The 23,273-nt window shown below is 38.2% G+C and overlaps 1 protein-coding gene across 18 annotated transcripts in view; it reads right to left on the bottom strand.

Annotated features, from left to right (window-relative positions):
* LOC105474928 (lysine methyltransferase 2C) overlaps nt 1-23,273 on the bottom strand; it is a 310,251-nt gene that overhangs the window by 21,432 nt on the left and 265,546 nt on the right. For 13 of the 18 annotated variants that reach the window (XM_071094207.1, XM_071094202.1, XM_071094205.1 and 10 more), the window contains 10 exons: nt 20,872-22,688; nt 18,490-18,601; nt 15,614-15,692; nt 13,560-13,623; nt 11,513-11,745; nt 6,453-8,177; nt 3,244-3,453; nt 2,160-2,324; nt 588-729; nt 293-440 (listed from right to left, as the gene is read on the bottom strand). In XM_071094207.1, coding sequence (XP_070950308.1) covers nt 293-440; nt 588-729; nt 2,160-2,324; nt 3,244-3,453; nt 6,453-8,177; nt 11,513-11,745; nt 13,560-13,623; nt 15,614-15,692; nt 18,490-18,601; nt 20,872-22,688 — 4,695 coding nt within the window. The remainder of the gene's footprint in view (nt 1-292; nt 441-587; nt 730-2,159; nt 2,325-3,243; nt 3,454-6,452; nt 8,178-11,512; nt 11,746-13,559; nt 13,624-15,613; nt 15,693-18,489; nt 18,602-20,871; nt 22,689-23,273) is intronic. The other 5 variants (XM_071094213.1, XM_071094214.1, XM_071094204.1 and 2 more) reach the window with 4 other exon arrangements.

The raw sequence follows: 23,273 nt of genomic DNA, 5'->3' as shown, positions 1-23,273 counted from the left end.
GCATTAATAGCCTTTAAAGGACAATGATCTCTGAAATATGTTGCATGGAGATTTTCCATTGCCTTAATGTCTATTATTGTCATGTAACTCTCTATAAGATGTAAGCTTAAAAAAATGCAAACTAATTATGTTTAATGGTAACAATGTCTTAAAAACTTTAAATCCTAAAGATTCACCAAATTTTACTCCTCAAATGTTTTTACATGCTATTCCTAAAGACATTATGCCACATACATACTTTTTTTAAAAAAAGAAATAATTAAGAATTATTTGAGAAGAAAATAACCTGTACCTTAATTCTTCCTGATTGTTGTGAGGTGGTGTTGGGAGGGAGGCTGGCACATCAACTGTCTTGGGGCCCTGAGCAAGCGCTCGGGCCAACAAGTCATCCTGGGGTCTGAAGGGCAGCTGAAATGGTTTAGGTCCTAGAGTTTTGGTAACTGGAAAAGCAAAAACACAAAACCATAAATACATTTAGTCAACATTGATAAACAGGTAGAACTTTACAATTATATTGCCATTTCACAATACACAACTGGCAGAGGTACATTTCGCCGAGGTGTGAAATTTGGAGGCTATAATCATACCTTCGTGGCTCACTAACACTCCGGCTTTTCCAGCAAGTTCTTCAGTTGTTGCAAAACCATTGGCCATCTTCTGACAAGCCATAGGAGGTGGTGTAGGAGGAAGAGAGGCAGGGGGTGTTGGAGGATTACTTAAATTATTCTGCTGCAGGAGACCAAAAAATTTAAATTATATGCTACTGAGCAAATATGCAATGACCTTGCTAAAACTTAGTTCTGTGAATTTTATGCACATAGAAGCAAGGCTACAGAAATGTAATCAAGAGGTACCTTGCACACTAAGAAAAATAATACATACAAGGCCAGGAGGCTTCTTAGTGGAACAGATTCTCGTGATTTTATGGACATATCAACTTGCTTACTTTATCCAACTTGACTACTTAAGCTCTGAAATTAAGAAGCTAATTTTCTTTATACCTGACTTTATTTATGCAATTCTTCAAGTTTCATGGTTATAGCTAGTGAAGGATAACTTTAAAATGCAATCAATAAGTTGCAAAAAATTATCAAAATTTCCTTTCAGTTATCATTAAGATACGTCCCAGTTCTACAAAAAACTTAAGAATTTCTGGTCTTAAATTTGTAATACAACTCACATCCAAGATATGAGAATCTGGATTGACTAAGACCTTTAAAAGAAGCAACAGTCGTAATACTAAAGTAACAAAATCATTAATGTAGTTCCTCTTCAGACACCTCTCCCAGCTTCACAGTCACCACCAAGTTGTCATTTACTGATTGGTTTCTCAAGGAGAGAGTTGGAATCTACCAATAACACCATGTCAATCAAGTGCAAGGTGAAATTACAAATTTTGTAAAGATAAAGAATTTCATGAGGATGATAAAGTAAGGTTGGAGAACAGCTTATGCCAGAAGAAAAGATACTTGTAAGAGTTAAGATAGGTTTTTTTTTTTGGAGACAGAGACTTGCTCTGTCACCCAAGCTGGAGGGCAATGGTGCAATCATGCTCACTGCAGCCTTGACCTCAGGGCGTGGTGGTGCATGCCTGTATTCCCAGCTACTTGGTAGGTTGAGGCACTAGAATTGGTTGAATTTGGGAGGCAGAGATTGCAGCGAGCTGAGATTGCACCACTGCAATCTGGCCTGAGTGACAGAGCGAGACCCTGCCTCAAAAATAAAAAAATAAAATAAAATAAACCTACAATAGTCTAGGAATTAGTTGTAATACCTAAATTATTAGATGAGATACATTTAAAATTGTTTAATTTCATTTTTCAAGGTAAAATACTAACTGCTTTTTAAAAATCCCCACCATTTATAATGATTTTGAATTCATTTTAGGAGTTAATAAAGGTTATACGGAAATAAGGATTTCCATTACCATGGAAGTACATAATAGATATTTCTTGCAATTTGTATTCTTACCTATAAAAAAAACTTCAAATGTTTATGCTAGAAATACTTCAGGTAAAATTGTAACCCTGTAGCTGAACTTGTTTTAATAAAACTTGGAAGAGTAGATGTAAACTAGATACAAAAACAAGACAAGCTCTATCAATTCTGACATGTTACCCAAAGATGAAACAAGACAACACCTTGGCAGAGAAACATACCTTGTAGATCAACTGAGAATAGTAGTCCGAAACCCCTTCCAGGGTAGCACTGCCAAAAGTTCCTAGAAGTCGATTCCCACTATTAAATTGGCCACTGCCATAAGGAAGAAAGTGCGCAAAGTTCACTCCAATGATTGGTTCCATTAGAGGGAGCAGAGAGAGCTGCTATTAAAAAACACATTTAAGAGTAATGTACATGATAAAAGGGACTCAGTGTAGCTCAACTTTCTAAGACCCGAAGCAACTTTGCTGAATAAGGCTTCAGAAAAATGAGACTTAAAATTTTCAAGTATCAAAATGCTGGAGTAAGTGAGAGAGACTACAGACCTTTGAGACTTAAAAATAAGCTTTGTACTAAATGGACGCTGCCAGGTATCTAACAAGAAAAACATATTTCTTATCTTTGCTCAGCAAGAACGGGGGCATAAAACGAGGCTGAGTACCACCAACAGCACTGTTAGCGACTGTCTCCCACCTTCTGTGACAACTACAGAGGTGTAAGAATAGAACTGACAATGCATTTCTTTGGATCCAGAGTCACAACAAAGTACTGAGGACAGATTTTTCTGGGTACTGAGGCTACTCCTTATGAACGTAAGAAAATCTTGACTATCACCTATCAATCTATTTGTATTACCGTAAATTTCAGGTGCCAATAGGATATGGTGCAATTCTGCTTGGAAAAAGTCTACTAGGTTCCTTGTTCAGATGTCTTTTAGCATTTGATCTCTCGTGTCCTTGAATTGTTTTTTTCTTTTTTTTTTGAGACAGATTCTCATTCTGTCACCCAGGCTGGAGTGCAGTGGCACAATCTCGGCTCACCGCAACCTCTGCCTCCCAGGCTCAAGCAATTTTCATGCCTCAGCCTCCCAAGTAGCTGGGATTATAGGCATGTGCCACAATGCCCAGTAAACGTTTGTATTTTTAGTAGAGATGGGGTTTCGCCATGTTGGTCTCGAATTCATGCCTCAAGCAATCCACCTGCCTCAGTCTCCCAAAGTGCTGGGATTACAGGCATGAGCCACCGCGCCCGGCCTATATCCTTGACTTTTTAGAGGGGCTGCTCTAAATGACTCACCCTCACCTGTTTCAAGTGGGTAAACGTATCGGTGCTAGAGTACATAGCTTGTTTCTCCTCTTCGTCCTTTTTCCTTTTCTTTGAGCGAGGTGCTGCTTTCTCACCCGTCCTCTGAGTCCGTTTGCTTCGCTGTTTCTTGGTTTCACTTCCTCCATCTGTTTTTGGCAACTGGTTGCCACATCCAAAACCACCTTGCATTTGAGCCCCCAAAGTTTGCTAATGTAATTGGAAAGGGTAAAAAATAAGTGAACAATTTGCACATTTGGTTTTCAGCTCATGCTACTTCAGTGCCAAGCTATGACGCACCATCCTAACATGCCACTAAAAATTAAATAAGGAGGGAAGATAGAGTGGTGTCAAATGCTGGTTTTCCGAAAATATCATCCTTTTCTTCAAACATTATTCTCAAGTATGGAAATCAGTAAGCTGCAAAGCTTGAGGAAAGAGCAGAACTCATTAGTAAGGCCATAGCCCTTTCTGGCAAAGCATTACCCCTCATGCTGACCTCCCTGGGGCTGGAGCCCCTTATTCTTGCTCACTGACTCCAGAAGGGAAGGAGATGCTTGTAGATGGCTGTAGGAGCCTCTGCATAGTGGTCTTGCTGAGTTATTTTTGGTTCCCCTTAGGAACCAGTGAAATACGAGGTATGCTGAAACAATTCACAGGCTCCAGAAAAGCTTTATAGCCTATGCATCTTAGGTGAGAGAACAGATAGCACCACACAACAATAAAAAGAAAAAACAGCATTTCTTCAAATTAGTTCACAACTATATTTGACTGAAAAATAATGGCCACATACTTAAAGTCAATGGGAGAGAATCTAGATGATAACAAATAAACCTTTTCTTTACATTTATCATTACAAAGTGAGAATAAGCCAAGCCCTGAAAAGGCCTTTAAGGGTAGTCCTATCAATACCTTAAAATAAAGGAATATTTTCAGGCTCCATTATTTCTAAATTTAACAGCAATACTTTGCTATAGACAACTATAGTAGCTGAACTTACTGTAATGAATTCTGCATCGAATCTTTGAGGGTTCTGAAAATTAGTTTCCAGTTATATTCTAAATAGTTTAGCGCATAGATGGCAACATTTTTATGTAAAGAGCCAGATGGTAAATATTGTAAGCCTTTGTAGGCCATATAGCCCCTGGCATAATTACTCAACTCTGTCCTTGTACTTCAAAAGCAGCTATAAACAATTCATACAAAAATGAGCTTGGCTGTGTTCAAATAGAACTTTTAAAATTCACGGACACGTCTGAATTTTGTGTAATTTTTATGTGTCACAAAATACTACTCTTCCTTAGATTTTTTTTCAACCATTTAAAAATGTAAAAGCCATTCTTAGCTCATGGAGGGAGACGAAAGCAGGCTCAGACTACTCATCTCCAGGCTAGTTCTGTGGCTCTCAAGGGGAGTCTCCAGGGCAGAAGCAGCATCTAGAACTGGTTTAGAAATGCAGATTATCGGGTCCCACCCACACCAACAGAATCAGAAATGCTGGGGCCCAGCAATCTTGGTTTAACAAGCCCTGCTAGTGATCCTCACACTTTAGCTTTGAGAATCACCGGCCTACAGCAGTACTTCTCCACCTTCAGATGCACAGGAGTCACCTGGGGATCTTGCTAAGTCTCACGTTCTGAGAAGCAGGTCTGTGGTGGGAGACACTGCATGTTACAAAGCTCCCACCCGATGTGGATGCTGCGGATCCCCAAGGACTGCACTTTGAGGGGCAAGAACCTAAAAATTTCTTAATTATATATGTGTATATATAGACTTAAATAACTATATACATACATATATACTTACTTATTTAAATTACACTTTAATTAGGGGGGGCCTACATTTTTAAACTTGACATGTGGTTGTTCCCCATAGCATTACACATTCTTATACAGCACGAATTTTAATATAAACATGCTCAAAATGTAGTCTACATCCTTCAAGGAGCTATTTAAATAATGTTAAATGGTACAACAGAAACTGCTACGTGAGAACATGGGCATCAACACATATTTGAGATTGGAAGAGGTGAGAAAGGTATCTGGAAAAAGATGATTCAAGAACTGCATTTTAAAAGATAAAAATATATTGGCCAGACATATATAAGAAAGGAGAACAGAAGAGGCAGAAACAGCAGCATGTGGTATACATAGCAGGGTAAAAAGACAGAAGACTGCAAGTTATTCGATACTCCTCCGGGTATAAGATGTCTTAGAGAAAGCGGATGGAGACTGTGCTGGAGAGTTGGCTGTATTTACTGGTGACAAATAACTGTAAAAGCATAACTGCTAAAATTTACAATAATTACACAGGTCTACCAAGTCAACACTCAATCTTTACTGAATGGTCAAAGGCAAGAGAAAGAGCAACACTTGCAAAAAGATGAGCTTCATTAACAATCTTAAAACGAAAAAACTGGACAACTAAATATACACTCCACCCTTAATTAAAATATGAAAATAAAATCCAATTTGAGAAGCTCTCTAGGGACAGCTTTATGAATGCACTGGTAATGGCGCTGTACCTTCTGAAAGATACAACAGGCAAGAGCTATTAAACAGACCAATTCCCATGACTCAGAAACTCCAGTTTTGGAAATATCTTAATGAAGTTAACTGAAATAAAGGGGAGGGATTCTTGTAAAGGTATATTTACGACTTAGCTCTTCATATAAAAGAAAGAAAAAGCAAATTCAATGTTAATAACTTAAAACTGATAGAAAATTGATACATGGAAAACTACAAAATAGCATCCACATGTAACATTACGTTAAGTATCAATGCAACACTGTAACACAACAGGTTCCCAGTGTGGTATCCCGAAGAGTGCCAAGGGTATTCATAGGAGTGCACGGGCTATCCTCTGTATTTTAAAGAGGTGAATGGAAATTAATCACTTATTTACAATAAAGTACACAGACCTTTACTTACTTTGCTTTAGTCATATCAACCAGTTGCTACACATCACATTACATATGAAATGCAATACATGCCTTTGCCTTTTAAAAAACAGTAAACAAATTATTTAATATAGTTTAGATATAAGTAAAAACATGGGTTCCAGAGAGGTAGAAATGATAAAATAAGAAATGGTCCTTTAGAATAAAAAGGTTGTAGAATAATGTGGAAATATAGTTGTTGGTACTAATCTGCTGTAAGTATAATTTAAAACAAAAGAAAAAAGTTGTCATTTTTATCATTTACACTTACCAGTCCTTCAGCTGGGTTCTGCTTCTCAACTAGTTTATTATCCTTCGTACGGTCATCTTCTGAACAAATATTGCCCTCAGGTTTTTGATTTAAAAGAGAAGATGACTTTTTATTTTTCAATAAGTGTTTCAGAAGTTCATTCCCTGAGTCTCCTTTGGCAGCAGGGGCCCCAACAGAATGGGGAGGACTCTGTGCTGAGGAGACAGGACAGGCTACAGCATTTCCTTCTACCTTACTACCACTCTGTTCCTCCAATTTAGGCTCCTCTTGGCCCGGGCATGACTCTGTCTCAGGCTTTTCCAGTTTTATCTCTTCTGTTTTGGCAGGGGTTTCCATGGAGAGCTTATCTACTTCTGAATTTGCATAAGTCTGTTGATTTGGAGTTGCTTGTGAGAAATCACTATTGGGCAGTTTGTTCTCTACTTCTGTACATAGCTGGCCTGCTGCCATACTGGGAGTGGATGGGCCGACTGGTTCCACCGACTCTTGGTCGGCCTGTTGAGGAAGCTCACTGGGTGTGCTCACTGCAGGAGTAGAGGTAGTTTCTGAGATGCTTGGAGTCGGCGGAGCAGTTATATCTGAATGGGGAGTTGATGGAGCCTTGGTGGATTCTGCATCATCATCTCTTTTCTTTTTTCTTGTTCTTTTCTTTTTCCCTTTTTCCTCTGGGATTATATCAGAATACAACTGAATGAGCGATTGGGTTGATGCCGGATAACTGTGTCCATGGGTTATAGTAGAATCTTGGCCACATGGGAGACTGCTATTAGCTACTGGAGGTGCTGCTGGTAAAGCAGGTGTAAAAGAAGGCCTCACTGGAGACTGTTGGAAGCTGGTCCCAGAAAGACTTCCATGTCCCTGCTTAACAGAAGAAAAATTTGGGCTTCCAACAGGGATTGATGGTGAATCAGGAACAAATGAAGGAGGTCCTACCTGCCTTCGCTCATTAGTCTGCATGAAAGTTTGGGTGGAGGGTGAATTAATCGATCCTTGTTGTATATTCTGTTGCTGTAAAACCTGTCCCATTTGCTGTTGGTGTTGTGGAGACTGCTGAAGGGGTCTTGGAGGTTGCATAAAATCGCAAGGTAAGTCAGAACTGTAGAAGGGAATCTGGGACACAGATGTCCTACTACTACTTATCTCAGAGCCCACCATGCCATGCTGCTCCATTTCCATCCTCTGCTGCAAAGCTCTTTGTCTATCTACCTCTTGCATGAGTTGGATCCGTTGTCTCTCTTGCTGTTCTCGTAAACGTTCCTTACGTTCCCGTTCTTGAAAACTTTCACTAAAGGGATTGTTGTCATCAAATTCTACCCGAGGTGGTGGTCCACTCTGTGGATTTGCATTTGAGACTGTCCCTGGGGCTGGTGTACAAGTTTTTATTGGTAACTGGGCAACTGGGGGTTGAATTCTAGGAGGATTGAGGGGCAGGTGGGCAGGAGCACTGTTGGGTTGCCACCCAGGTAAATTAGGCATTCTAACAGGGCTAGTATGGCCAGAAATAACTGTTGTGTGCTGCTGGTGCTGGTGCTGAAGCTGCTGTGGCACCATGGGAAAGGAGGGTTGGCTCATGGTGGGTGGAGTGGCACCTGGAATTAGGGGTGGCTGGGGCTGGACACTGGGCATCATGGTAGGTGGGGCCATCGCACATTGCTGCTGCTGTTGCTGCTGTTTGATCCGATAATCTTCAATCAATTCAGCGTGTTCTTTCTGTTGTTTACGAATCTGGAATAACAAAATGCCTCATTACTCATTTATATACAGCACAGGTATTGAAGTAAAACACTGGCTGATGACTTTGGTTGAGGTTATACAGAGGGCAGTTTGGCCCCGTAGAAGCAAACATATTTTGCTTGGGTAACTGCAAAAGTCACAAAAAAATTGAACTGATGAGGCTTAACTAATGACTATCAATCTTTCTTTAACAACAGGATTTTTATAAAGTTATCTGTAAAAGCGCTTCACATATGAAATATCAAAAACGGTTTTGTAAAATAAGTATTAAAATCTTGTGAAACTCATATATACTATTTATACTATACATCAAAAATACACAATAAAAAAAGTTACACAAGCAGCTAATTTTGATGTCCTAGAAATTACATTAATACACAATGTTAGAATAACAGACTTAACTCAAACTTGAATCATTTAAATATGTTAAGATTTCATTTCTTAAATATATAAATTGTACAACATTTTAAGACAAGATGAATTACCAGCATGAGTATCACACCATCCGCCCAGATGAAAAAGACTAAGTTTATAGAACACTTTCAATTTAACGGCTAACACTCAAATTGTAATTTTTGAAATCTACACAAGCTCTGAGGTAGTATTTTGAATAGTCTATAGTCTTTTTTTTTTTTTTGAGACAGAATCTCGCTCTGTTGCACAGGCTGGAATGCGGTGGCCGGATCTCAGCTCACTGCAAGCTCCACCTCCCAGGTCCATGCCATTCTCCTGCCTCAGCCTCCCGAGTAGCTAGGACTACAGGCACCCACCACCATGCCTGGCTAATTTTTTGTATTTTTAGTAGAGACGGGGTTTCACCATGTTAGCCAAGATGCTCTTGATCTCCTGACCTCGTGATCTGCCCACCTCGACCTCCCAAAGTGCTGGGATTACAGGCGCGGGCCACCGCGCCCGGCAACAGTCCCTTAATATAACAGCTGAGTAATATCAATTAATTCATTCCAAAAACCTTTGTGTCCCAATGTGCTCAATACTACAGACCAAGTATCAACCAAAATGGAATCTATGTTCCAGAGGACCTCACCATCTCATTCAGCAAGCTAGAGAAAGAAGGAATGCAAAATGATGTGTATATCTTTCAACATCATTCAATTTTTAGACAAATATGCTAATATGCTAAACCCAGGAGTTCTAATCATTTTTCAAAGTATTTTCTTGGGTTCCCCAGGTAAACCAGTATTTTCTGCAAATAATGGTGTTTGATCTCTTCTTCAACAGTTGTGTAACACCTATTTTATTTTCTTATTTTTCCTGGCCAGTTTACTGGTTAGAACTGAGAAATTACCATTGGTTGGTGAAGTAGTAAGGAAGTACAGAAAGCACCTATAACACCATCTGGGATATATAAGGTGGTCATCATGTCTTTCCCATGATATTTTATAATACTTTTAAAACATTACCATCAACTGCTTATCTTAATATGATTACACTGGATCTTTGGCAACTATGTAATAGATGATGTATCCCATTTTTCAAGTATTAGCTTCTAAATAGGATTTGATCCATGGATATGCAAAAATTAGGCCCTTATCAAAAGACCTTGTACAAATATGCCAGAAGGCAATAAAAGTGACAAAAAACAAAAACTTTATTAAACATATCTTTACAAGAATATTAACCTACAGTAAACATGAACCCAGAGAGTAGATTTAAAGAGAAAAGAAAACTTTCACTCTGGAATAATCTTAGTTTTAAACAATTGGAATTATAATCACCTTATTGTTGGTACGTTATTGTGGTAGCTGCGGTTTGAAGATAAGACACTGAGTCCAAATCCCTAATCTAATAGTTATGAGCAAACATGTACAGTGGGGGTATTTTTTGGGATTTTTTTTTTTTTTGAGACAGAGTTTCGCTCTTGTTGCCCAGGCTGGAGTGCAATGGCGCAATCTCGGCTCACTACAGCCTCCACCTCAAGGGTTCAAGCAATTCTCCTGCCCCAACCTCCCAAGCAGCTGGGATTACAGGTGCCTGCCACCATGCCTGGATAATTTTTTGCATTTTTAGTAGAGATGGGTTTCGCCATGTTGGCCAGGCTGGTCTCAAACTCCTGGCCTCAGGTGATCCGTCCACCTCGGCTTCCCAAAGTGCTGGGATGACAGGCGTGAGCCACCACACCCGGCCACATGTACACAGTGTTTATAACCCCTACAATGAATCAGTTTATAAAATGGTTTGTAAAATCAGTTTGTAAAAAAATGGTGATAATACTAACTCCTTCAGAAAGTTGTAGATAAGACAACATAAGTGGAAGTGCTTCCTGCAGTGTTCATTATAGAGAGTACTCACATCTTTTTTTTTTTTTTTTGAGATGGAGTCTTGCTCTGTTTCCAGGCTGGAGTACAGTGGCACAAGCTCGGCTCACCACAACCTCTGACTCCTTGGGTCAAGGGATTCTCCTGTCTCAGCCTCCCAAGTAGCTGGGATTACAGGCACATGCCACCATACTTAGCTAATTTTTGTATTTTTAGTAGAGACAGAATTTCACCATGTTGGCCAGGCTGGTCTCCAACTCCTGACCTCAAGTGATCCACCCACCTCGGCCTCCCAAAGTGCTGGAATTACAGGTATGAGCCACCGTGCCTGAATTGAACCTAAGTTTTTAATTTACTTGGGTAAATATACCTAGGAGTTGGCTCTGAACCCATTTTGTACACTATTATTGTTTTATTTTAAATAAAATTTTTACGTGTTTCTTCTTTTCCAGTTTATATTCAGTTTGAACATTCTGATAAACATCTGGTTTATAACAGAAGATAATGGCAAAAGGATTTTATTTTTCTAGAATGAGCCCTTCGCGTAAGATATACCAATGTATTTTAAGACCAAAACATTAAGAAATAATATCAACTCCAAGTAAACAAAAATACTTCCTGGGCCCCCAATTCTTATTCCCAACTAAACTCAGTATCTCCTCATAAGCTCGGTCCTCAGTTAAGTTGAATACTCTCAATGATGTATAATAGAAACATGGTCTTTGTAGTGATTTCTTAGTGCAGAAAAAACAACATCTCTAACTATACCAAGGCTGAAAATTGTTCTTCGAAGTCGAAATTATGAGACTCAATCTCTGTTGTGTCATTTATTGAGTATGTGCTGTGACCATCACTCTAAGTAAATGACTGGCGCTGTTATGGCTACAGGTACTAGGGGGTCTCAGAGCTGTCACTTTTTGGCAATATACTTTTAATGCCATTTACTACTTGTCAAAAAAAATCACTAGTCCAAGTCACTAATGAATGACATACCAAAACATTCTACTCATTAATTGTTGGTAGTTTCTATTTTGCAAACCTATTTATTACCTGTTCTAGCTGTTTCTGAACCATGCTTTGCTGTTCAGTAACATGCTTGAGTTGTTCTGCATCTTCCTCTGGAAACTCACGCCCAGCTTTCTTGGCGGTACGCTGTTTAGCTGAAAGGGCCTTCTTCGATTTTCTATGAGCACCAATTTGTTCTTCAAGATACTTCTGCTGCATTTGAAGCAGCTGTTGGGTCTCCTGGAGCCACTCTTCATACTGCTTACGCTGTGAATCATCTGAGGAAAAATTAAAATTCAGTTGTGTTAATTTTCTAAAGGGTCCAACATTATAATAAGCTACACAAATCTATTTTGTAAGGAAGTAGTTTCACCATGACCATATAATAGGAAATTTGAAAACACAATACTAAATATTAGACCATTATGTAATAAAATATCAGATTTTAGAAAAATATTTAATTGAGAAAGCCAGAGAATACACATTCTTAAGATGCTGGTTAACTTAGCACTTATAAATATTACAAATCCAATCTTGGAAAAGCAGAAGACTTATGTAATGAAATTCTCTTTTTTTACTAAACAAATTCTCTAACCCACAAGCCAAACTACATACTAAGGTATACAGGCATTTTATGAACACAACTTTACAGATTTTGAAGAGACAAAGACATATCCCATTAAGGTCTAGCGCATAGACTAGGAAATCACTTCCCATGTTAATTTTCCTGAGTTTATAAGTTCTTTCCTATTTCTTAGTAACGAAAAAATATTCTAAATGGAGAGAAAGGGAACCCAGAATGTTTTAGAAGGGAATAATTTAAAGTCCATGACTTATAAAGGAAATCCATAAGTTGAAAACATTGGTAATTATTATTTTGTAGTTTATATTTTTTAAAATAAGGGGAGGGAAGAGTTAACCAAGCAAAATATTTTCTACTTTTACAACTGCCATTAATTCTCCCCAAAAGGTTGTATCTCTTCATTTTGTACCAATATTCTCTTCTTTATTCTTTAAGGGCACTTTACTTCATTGACACCAAGTCCAAGGGGGGAAAAAAAAAGCCATCGTATGTAGTGAAATTCTGAATATACCTTTTTGACTCACTACAAGACAAAGAAATGAATAAATACATTTCTAAGAAGGACATTCGCTGAAAATAACATCAATGATAACAGAATATTGTCATACATTAAGAATCCAACCAAAGCCAATGGGCACAATAAAGCCAGAAAAAGCCAGTTGGTATAGTTGTTTACTTGTTTTTAATGCAAATACGTATTCAAATTATGATAACAATTAATGTAGGGGGAATTGCAAAAGGTCAGACTTTGGGTTTGTTCCTAAACCCAGAAGTTCCAGTACATGTATGAACTTGAAATCTAGTCTACTAAATTTGAAGGGCATTTTTTAAGAACAGGCTTTTTCACAAGATTTCAGAAGTTCTGCTTCTGGTAGAATGAGACCTACCGCAAGGAAAGCCTTTCTGGTTTCTGGAACCAGGAGAGCAGAGGTGAGCAAAATGAAAAATAATGGTGAAAAAAAAGTTAGCTAAACAGTCTGAAGATTTCAGAAAGGTTCAGTTTGGGGAGAACTTTAAACACTATCCTGAACCACCTTGGGACCCCTGCAAATAACTAGAAAGGATTCAGGGGCACCTTGCATACCTGACCTTTACACCATGCTGCTAACCCAACTTACTGCTAAGTATAATCCCTTTGTTTTTCCCATTTAGTGTCCTTGTCACTTAGGAAGACAGTTCTTAGAGCAAAACGTGATTTAATTCTACAGATTGTAAAGTGCCCAATCTATATACAAAAACAGCAACAACAATATTGAAGAGAATGGGGAAGATGGTTTTTCTGTATTAAAATACTTTCCTGTAACTATAATTCTTCATGCACAGTGAAAAAAGCAATGAAAACACACGCCTTGAAGAAGAGTTGCCTAATAGGGCAGTGATGTTTAATAAGACAGGAGGGCACCTGGGCTTGAACTGGTGTACCTACACTCACTTCAGGTTTAGAACAGCACACATAGAGTGCAGACAAGCAATCCCCAGAAAACATTAACTTATTAGATTTATACTTACTGACAAAGCCTGGACCAAAATTTGGAGGATTAGGCCTAGAAATCTGATGTGTTATACTGCCATCCTAAAATAAGTAAAATTTACAAATATGTTTATTCCACATTTCAGTTAAAGGGGGGAAAAAACTTTAAAAGAAAGAAAGAAAAAGAAATGGAAGAAAAAACCCTTTAATTTCCTAAGATATCTTTTAAAGTTTTGATTTTTATAAAAAGTAGAATGAATTTAGTGGTGGCAACCTAATTCTGAATTCTTACTACTATCTCTGAACTATTATATTGTCTAGATTTGGGCTGAAAACAATTATACTTGAGGTAAAGGATTATTCATCAGAAACATAATACAGGGCAAATCAATTACTGCTAACACTAAGCTAGAGATCCACATAAAAAATCTCACTTTTTGACGAAGTTTACCTGGTTTCTTCTTCAATCGAACACAAGTTCCAGATTGACTAAATGCCACTCCACAGCATGGTTATTTATAAAAAACTAATGTCTCTAACATGCACAAATATAAAAGAAAAATCTGTTAATAAAAATATCAGTCTTATTTTCTACACACGCCTGTAGTCCCAGCTACTTGGGAGGCTGAGGTAGTAGGATCGCTTGAGCCCAGCTGTTTGAGGCCAGCCTGGGCAACACAGCAAGATCCTGTCCCTAAAATATAAAAAAATTAAAAAATTAAAAAGTATTTAATTAGTTTTATTTTTGAGTTAAAAGTCTTATTTCTTCCTGGTGACTGAACAAGCAGTTATTAATCTCACAAGTCCCTGATAATTACCTGACAAATTAATGTTGAAAACTGTTTATCCAGTTGTCACAAGTTCTCCTTAACATGAGCTGTATACAAGGTAATAATTATAAACTATACTAGCAGCCAGAATGTATTTTGTGCAATCTTCACAATACTGCAAAGCAGTTGGTTTAACATTTGACAGATTAAAAAACAAGAGGCTAAAGAATTTACCCAAAGTTGCACAGTAAATTCAGAGTGGAACTAGAATTTCTTTAAAAAACTCAGCTATGAAGGCTATGCTTTTCCCATTATATCAAATGGTTTCTGTTTCCTCTTTTAATAATGAGAAGAATATAATTATCAGCATAATAAATCTAAAGCATAACTGGCAGGGCAAGGAAGAAAACAGAACATATACTATAGTAGGTAGCTCCCTTTTAAAAAAAAAAAAATAATTGACAAAAATACTACATGATTTTTACTTCCCCAGATACTGCTTAAGAATATAGCATATCTTTCAACAAGGATGGAAAGAAAAACGGGAAAAAACAAATATAGCATATTGTTTTCTAGTTTTTTGTTGTTGTTGTTTTTGAGACGAAGTCTCACTCTGTCACCCAAGCTGGAGTGCAGCGGCGCAATCTCGGCTCACTGCAGTCTCTGCCTCCCCAGTTCAAGCGATTCTCCCGCCTCAGCCTCCCAAGTAGCTGGGACTATAGGTGCGCACCACCACGCCTGGCTAATTTTTGTAGTTTTAGTAGAGACAGGGTTTCACTATATTGGTCAGGCTGGTCTCAAACTGCTGACCTCATAATTCGCATAAGCCACTGGGCCCAGCCGTTTTCCAGTATTTACAGAAGTTTTACATTTTAAATATAATGGGTTTAATTCTAAAATGCAGGACATGAAAATGTCCTTCTGGAGTTAAAAATAAGTAAATAAAAGTAAAACCAAGAGTCCTGAGCACTTGGTTTTCCCATCAAGTGACTTTTTACCCTTAGGTATATAAATCCTTTTCAGAAATCACAGCCAATTTTTTTAACCTTAATTTGTCTTTTGTTTAAAAAGCAATAAAATGTCTTTTTGGTTATTTTTGGCTGTGCTGATAATATGTCTTGGCAGTCTTCTCAGGCTACTATTTAGGTTGGTGCAAAAGTAACTGCGGTTTTTGCCATTGGCAAATAGCGTATGGCGAAAACCGCAATTACTTTTGCACAAACCTAATACTACTCTCTAGCAGGGGCCTTACTATAAAGCATGAGTTTGATAGAAAACAGAAAAGTGTGCATTCTAGAGTGACTCATTATAGGCAGTGTTACCTGAGGAATGGCTTGTGGTCCAAGGTTCTGTCCTTCACTATTCTGAGTTCCAGTTACCGCCTGGCCCATAAAAGGGAACCTGTCAAAACAGGGGACACAAGTATCAAATTATGAGTGTTTAGAAATTATTGTTTATTAAAAACTATATTAGGTGCTTAACAGTTTTCTCTTCCAGAGAAGAGTAGTAGCAATTTCTTCTTCATCAAAACACTAAAGCCCTACCTTTCATGTACTGAGCAGATGTGATCCTCACTGTAACTCTATGAGGTGTGTGCTCTTAGCACCCTCATGTTACTTATGATGAAAGTAAGATTCAGACATATTCCGTAACCTTCCCCACAAGGACTAGTAGGACTGCAATAAGAAGCTAGCTAAGCTGACTCTAGAGGTGTTACTCTCTATTATGTGCCTCACTCTACTATAAAATGAATTCTAGCCTTCAGAATAAAAATAAATTGATTCAGTTTTATAACATAAACTCTAAGAAAATGTTTTCTCATTCCAATCTTTATTAAAAACTAATTGGCAGCTTAGCTATTTTATATTCTAAAACAAAAGATATTTCCCAATTTAAGAATTTTCATACATTTCTATATCTAATTTTAGAGCATATCAAAAACTGACCACTGGCCAAGATGAGTCTGCATGGTTAAACCTATTTAGAGAAATGTTACTCATTCTAATTAAAACTATAAAAACTTCACAGAAGCATTACTGCTGACATGAAAATATTTCCCCTGGCATTATCAAAAGCTTTAATATATCAAGATACACATACAATTTTCAAAATGTATTCCAAATGCTGTATATTACTATTTAAGTACTATTAGGATATAGAATATGTTTTTAGTTTTTTTACTCAGGTTTTTCATTCATCTATCACCCTGCCCTCTGCTACAGGTCTGGTCTAAATGATCTTCTAATCCAAATGCCACAAATGGTCTATCATGCTAACTCAACGTATCACACTACTCTAAGGAGGAACTATCACTTCCATTTCTACAAAGCAGTCAGTAGAATGGAAAGCCATCTACCTGACGCATGACTAATGTATCTAACTGGAGGACACACGATGCTGAAAGAGCATCAGATACTGGAAGGTCTCAAATTCTGAGGTCCATATTTAAAACTAAGTGCTGGTCAGGCGCGGTGGCTCCTGCCTGTAATCCCAGCACTTTGGGAGGCCGAGGCAGGTGGATCACCTGAGGTCAGGAGTTCAAGACCAGCCTGGCTAACATGGTGAAACCCCGTCTCTACTAAAAATACAAAAATTAGCTGGGCATGGTGGCACATGCCTGTAATCCCAGCTACTCCAGAGGCTGATGCAGGAGAATCACTTGAAACCTAGAGGTGAAGGCTGCAGTGAGCCAAGATCATGCCACTGCACTCTATCCTGGGCAAAAAGAGCAAAACTCCATCTCAAAAACAAAAACAAAAGCAAAAAAAACCTAAGTGCTAAATAAAACTCAGCATTTCCTTCTGTTTTGAATAAACATAGAAACTACAATATTATTAGCAGTACCACGGCTATCACCAATAGAAGACAGATTATTTTCCTATCAAGTGTTGCAGGTACCTAACAGATTAGTTATATTCCCCATTACTTTTAAATTATGGCTTATTGCTAATTTGCTAATTAAGGAGCATATATACTATAAATTTAATCATATTTTAATAACTATATTTCAAGTATAATCATTTCCTTTGTAATACTATGTTTTTAATTTTCTGCATATAAAACATTCTGAGAATTTCAAAGGCTTTACTGGAATCCAAAAAGATTCAAGACATAAAACAGTTAGGAACCTCTATGATAGACAAATAGTGTTAATAAGTATTGCTCAATAATGAAAATCACTGGAAACCACTATCACTACTTTGATCTCCAAAATGCTTCTTAACCATGTCCAAAGTATCTCAACAACTGAACAGAACTATACCGTTAAGAATTCAAATTTCTTTGAAGTATATACATCTTAAATTCATGCAAATTTTATATTCAATTCTATAATCATCCACATTTCTTTTTATATAAAAGTTTTTCAACAAGATAATTAGACTAAATTGAGGCTTTATGCTTACTTTATTGACAGAGGTTCTCATTAGTAATACATATAAGCCTCATTCATGAAGATTGTTAAAAATACAGACACACAGGCAACCATCTCCAGATATTCTTATTTAGTATGTCTGCAGTAGAGCAAAAGAATCTGCACTTAAAAAAAAATTACCACATAATTCTCATGGTGTTCCATGATCAAAATTTAAGAAACAGTGCCCTGTGGTTAATAACCCTTAGAGGGCATAATTTCAAAAATTCAGATATTGAAATAAATCCTATTGTCTTATTTAATGTATAATTTCTATTTTCCTCCTAAGACACAAAAGACAAAAATCTGTAACTCTTAACTTCCAACTGTCCTCTTATCTATTCCTTGTAACTTTATTTTTCTGATTCAAAACCAGTTTGGGAACCTTTTATTTTAGAGCTGAATTTATAGTTGCCTTAATCACTCAGTGTCTTAACTGAAAAAAATCTTAATTAACATGAACAATTGTAAAAGTATTTAAAAGAGCGCAAACTTAAATACCTTGAGGAATCAGGAAATCCAATCTTCCAAATCTTTTTAAGATGTTTTACGTTTACCATCCTTTAGACTAATGCTCTTACACTGGTTCTTACACTAATTTCTTACATTGGCACAGCATTTTATATCTGATCATATCGAGCTGATACCATGACAACTTAAATAGTATTGTTCATTCCTAGAACAAGGGCTTTCAATTTTCTGTATGTGTTTTTTTAAACTAGTAATGATTTCATGAACGTGTCCAGATGCCCAGTAAAAACCATCAGCCCCTCCCCCTCCACCTACCTGCTCATCACCATTGGTGGCATGCCCAGATTGTTTTGTGCCATCACTTTATTTATGCCTTTAAGAGCCACCATTTTGGCTTTCATTATCGGATCTGTAATTGCATCAAAATCTAGAAAAGAAATATAAAGTTACTTATTTCATAGTAATTGGTTCAAGCTAATTCAAATATCACAAGCATTATGTAATTTGCAGGCTCTTAAACTTTCACTATTTAATAATCATTACAGATTTCTGAGATGGCAACCTTATCCTCGGTTTAATCACATCTCAGTAGTTCTTAGTTGAATCATGCTTTAATACGTTAGTCCTGCAGGAATTAAAACAAAAAGTCAAATTTAAGGGAGATTATAAGCAACCATCTAAAGCAATGCAATTAATTCCCTTTCATCCAAACTTTTGCAATGCTAATCAGAATGGCTTCTTCAGTAAATATAACATCACAAATAAGAATTTGCAATACTAAGGAATTCTACTAAATTAGTTATCACTCTTAAAAGAAAAATGTACCAATTTCTTAAGGGTATACCCTCACAGTAAGAAGCTACTAAGAAAAAACCTATTTGCATCTAAATGAAAAAAAAAAGGAGCAAAATGATGAAATTGGGGATATATAAAATGGAATATCAATTTTATTATTTAGAACAAGACACGTTGCTTAGACATGTGCCCTTTGATTGCTAATTCTTATTCTTAGAGGCACTGAGGCATTTTGACTGCATTGCTTCTGTTGTTTTTAGAATCAGTAAACCATTAGAAACAAGTTAAAGAGGTTTATATAGCAAAAAATTGCCAAGCATTTGTCATACACAAAACGACAGTAAAAAGCTTTCTTTTTTTTTTTTTTGAGACGGAGTCTCGCTCTGTCACCCAGGCTTGAGCGCAGTGGCGGCGATCTCGGCTCACTGCAAGCTCCACCTCCCGGGTTCACGCCATTCTCCTGCCTCAGCCTCCCGAGTAGCTGGGACTACAGGCACCCGCCACCTCGCCCGGCTAGTTTTTTGTATTTTTTTTAGTAGAGACGGGGTTTAACCGTGTTAGCCAGGATGGTCTCGATCTCCTGACCTCGTGATTTGCCCGTCTCGGCCTCCCAAAGTGCTGGGATTACAGGCTTGAGCGACTGCGCCTGGCCAAAAAGCTTTATTTCTATCATAATTTTCTTAAATTCATCCCTCCATGACTGAAAACATATGGCAACAATGGTTGGAATGTAGGAACTAAGGAGACAACTAGTTTCTATTAAACAATTCCATAAATAATAGAATTGAGGCAAGTTTGTAACCCAGTTTTGAATCTCTTAATTTACCTGGAAAGAATCTAAAACTCATTGCTTTCTTTTTTTTTTTGAGATGGAGTCTTGCTCTGTCGCCCAGGCTGGAGTGCAATGGTGCCATCTTGCCTCACTGCAACTTCCACCTCCCAGGTTCACACCATTCTCCTGCCTATGCCTCCCGAATACGTGGGACTACAGGCGAGCACTGCTATTCGCAGCTAATTTTTTGGGTTTTTTAAAAAATTATTATACTTTTAAGTTCTGTGATACTTGTGCAGAATGTGCTGGTTTGTTATACAGGTATACACGTGCCATGGTGGTTTGCTGCACCCATCAACCCGTCATCTACATTAGGTATTTCTCCTCATGCTATCCATCCAATAGCCCTCCACCCCCGACAGGCCCCAATGTGTGATGTTCCCCTCCCTGTGCCCATATGTTCTCACTGTTCAATTCCCACTTACAAGTGAGAACATGCAGTGTATGGTTTTTTGTTCCTGTGTTATTTTGCTGAGAATGATGGTTTCCAGCTTCATCCATGTCCCGTGTTGCCCAGGCTGGTCTGGAACTCCTGAGATGAGGCAATCTACCTGCTTTGGCCTCCCAAAGTGCTAGGATCACAGGCATGAGCCACACTGTGCTCAGCCAACTGCTTTCATTTTAAAGCTCAAAGAGGGCCAGGCATGGTAGCTCATACCTGTAATCCCAGCACTTTGGGATGCCAAGACGGGCAGCTCACCTGAGGTCAAGAGTTCGAGACCAGCCTGGCCAACATGGTAAAACCCCGCACCTCTACTAAAAATACAAAAATTAGCCAGGCATGGTGGCACGTGTCTGTAGTCCCAGCTACTTGGGAGGCTGAGGCAGGAGAATCACTTGAACCCAGAAGGTGGAGGTTGCAGTGAGCTGAGATCACCCCACTGCACTCCATCTTGGGTGACACAGTGAGACTCCATCTCAAAACAAAACAAAACAAAAACCCTCAAGGAGGAATAGAAAAACTCAGTGCTCTGTTCCAACTGTAATTCTAATAATAAAATCTTATAAGCATATCGCATGCCACTCTAATACCCACAGTAACATATGCTGAGACTCAAGAAAATTCCTACCAATATTAGGGAAGAATGGTTCTGATCGCTGACGAATCATGGCTTGCATCTGTCTTTGCTGCTGCTGTTCTTGCCTTTCTTGATCCAAAAGATCCTGTAGAAGCAGCGGCTGTTCTTCTAGAAGAAGGGGCCTCTCTCTATTCTGCTGTGCTAATGTTTGAGGAATCATTAGTTGTTGGGGTCCAGACACGCTACTGGTACCAGACTGACTTGTGAGAGACCCAGTTTGAGTTGTAGGTTTTCCTGTCCCCAAATTGTGGTTAACTGTTGACTGACCTGGAATGAATCCTGGATTTACCTGCACACCCTGAGAAAAAACATGGTTTACCCTAGAGACTACTGTTACATTAGAATTCACGGTATTATCCAAAACATGGCCAGGCGGTGCTATTAAAGGAGGCAAACTTGACACATGATTAGATGGTGAGGCCGGCAGAGTTGGTGGTGGAGACCCCAATGGCCTAATGTCTGAATTATCAGATTTTTCATTAGCAAGTAAACTTGAGAGAACTGGAGTTGATCCAGTTATGCCACAAGAGTTTATTACATCTTGAGCAGGTAGTTGAGTGGATCCTTGAATGACATTTGCACTGGAGTCAGCGGTTTCTCGATTCGTTCTTTTCTCAAATAGATCTGGATCACAAGGATGCAAAGAAGTCTTTTCTCCATCATTTAGGTCTGAGTGAGCAGAAGCCTGTGAGCAGGGAGGGTCAACATTATCTTTATTCTCATCACTTTTTTCAGTTTCACATTTGGATTCCACCTTAGAATTTGGAGACAATACTTCCATTTTTACCTCATTGGTAACAGTGGATTTTTTCTGTGGTGAATGTTTATCAGAGAGAACCAGAGTTTTGTCTTCCTGTTCCTTTTTTTTGGGTTCAACAGATGCACACTGATTATCTAACTTATCGTCAATTGGAAGATCTAGCTCCTCATTAAACATGCTTTTCTTATCTCCCAGATCAAGTTCTGGATCTGTATACGCAATGATATCAAACTCTCCTGACCTTAAGAGGTCATCCAGGTTGGGATCATTAGTTTCCAAATTATCTAAAGTATCCAATTCAACTACCTTGCCATCCTCTGTATCTAAATTTAAGTTTTCAAGATCTTCATCATCTAAGTCTTTGACTTCAACCCCCTCAAGGTCTTTAACATCCAGTTCTTTCACAGAAGGGTCATCAGAATCGAGCTTTTCTTCTAGACCATCAGAAGGTTGGGTGCTTATCTGTAAATTATCAGACGTTGTTTCAGATGGTACAGATGTTGACAAAGGAGCTTCTGAAAATTCACCACCTAGTGGATGATTCAGAGTCCTCATGACCACAGAAGATGAATGGACAGAATGACCTTGCTCTTGTTGAGATGGTGGCACTTGTTCCAAATCTGGGTGCACAGGTAGCTGATTAGGTAGACCGTGGGGAGGTCGTCTCATGGGCTCTGTGTGTCTAGGGCCCGGAAAGTCTGGCCGGGGAATGAAGTTTCCATGTCTCAGATTAGAAGACGCCTCTACAACGCCGCCAGGTGGAGCACTGAAAGGCAGCCGTTGCCTTCCGTCAGGAGCCCTATGTCTCAGTTCAATATATGCTTGGCCCAGTATGTTGTGCTGCTGAACTGGCAGGCTCTGTGGTGAAAAATGCTGAGGAAGTCCAACTGGATTATTCATTTGTGAGTTATTTAAAGGCCTAGGCATATCTACAGAGATTGATCTTCTTAGTTGTGGAGAAACTCCAGATCCCTGTATTTGTTGAGGAGGCACAAGGAAGCGCTCTTGACTCGGCATGGTACCATGACTACCTCCTGGAAATCCAAATCTTAAAAAAATAAAAAATAAAAAAAGCAAAAGGTACTATGTTAAATTTAGAGTTAAGCTGAAAAAAGGGGGAAGTTTTCAATTAAATTGTAGATACAAAATTAATGTTGCCAAATACAATGACTTACAAAAGCAAAGCTATCGCCATTAAAAAGTATTTACAGATACTAATATGCAAGTAAGATTTTGCTAAGTATCCTACAACGAACACCATATCTGAGCTCTAAAGGCTTAAGATTTAACAGATAACAAAAATGAAGACAAAGGAACAACCACCAAGCAGATGAAATCAATTGTTTAGAGGTAAGAACAATACTACTCGAGTTTTTCAGGAAGAGTTTCTTTTATCTATATTTAGGGAGGTTCAATGGAGGAAGCTGATTTGGGGAGGATGTTTGAGTTAAGATAGGTCTTCATACCTATTGAGGGACTTACAGGCCTCAGTACGTGAGACTACAAAGGCAGAGGTTTGACGATGGAATAGACTAAACTTATAGTCAGAGAAAAAGACGAGTAGGCCTCATCTATAGAGATTAAGTAAATGAATAAATTGTTGGGCTATTTTATATTGTACTTCCTTCTAGAT

This window comes from Macaca nemestrina, chromosome 4 (assembly GCF_043159975.1).
Source record: "Macaca nemestrina isolate mMacNem1 chromosome 4, mMacNem.hap1, whole genome shotgun sequence".
Taxonomy (NCBI): Eukaryota; Metazoa; Chordata; class Mammalia; order Primates; family Cercopithecidae; genus Macaca; species Macaca nemestrina.
Note: the sequence above shows the minus strand (reverse complement) of the source record. Positions and strands in the feature narration are given on the sequence as shown.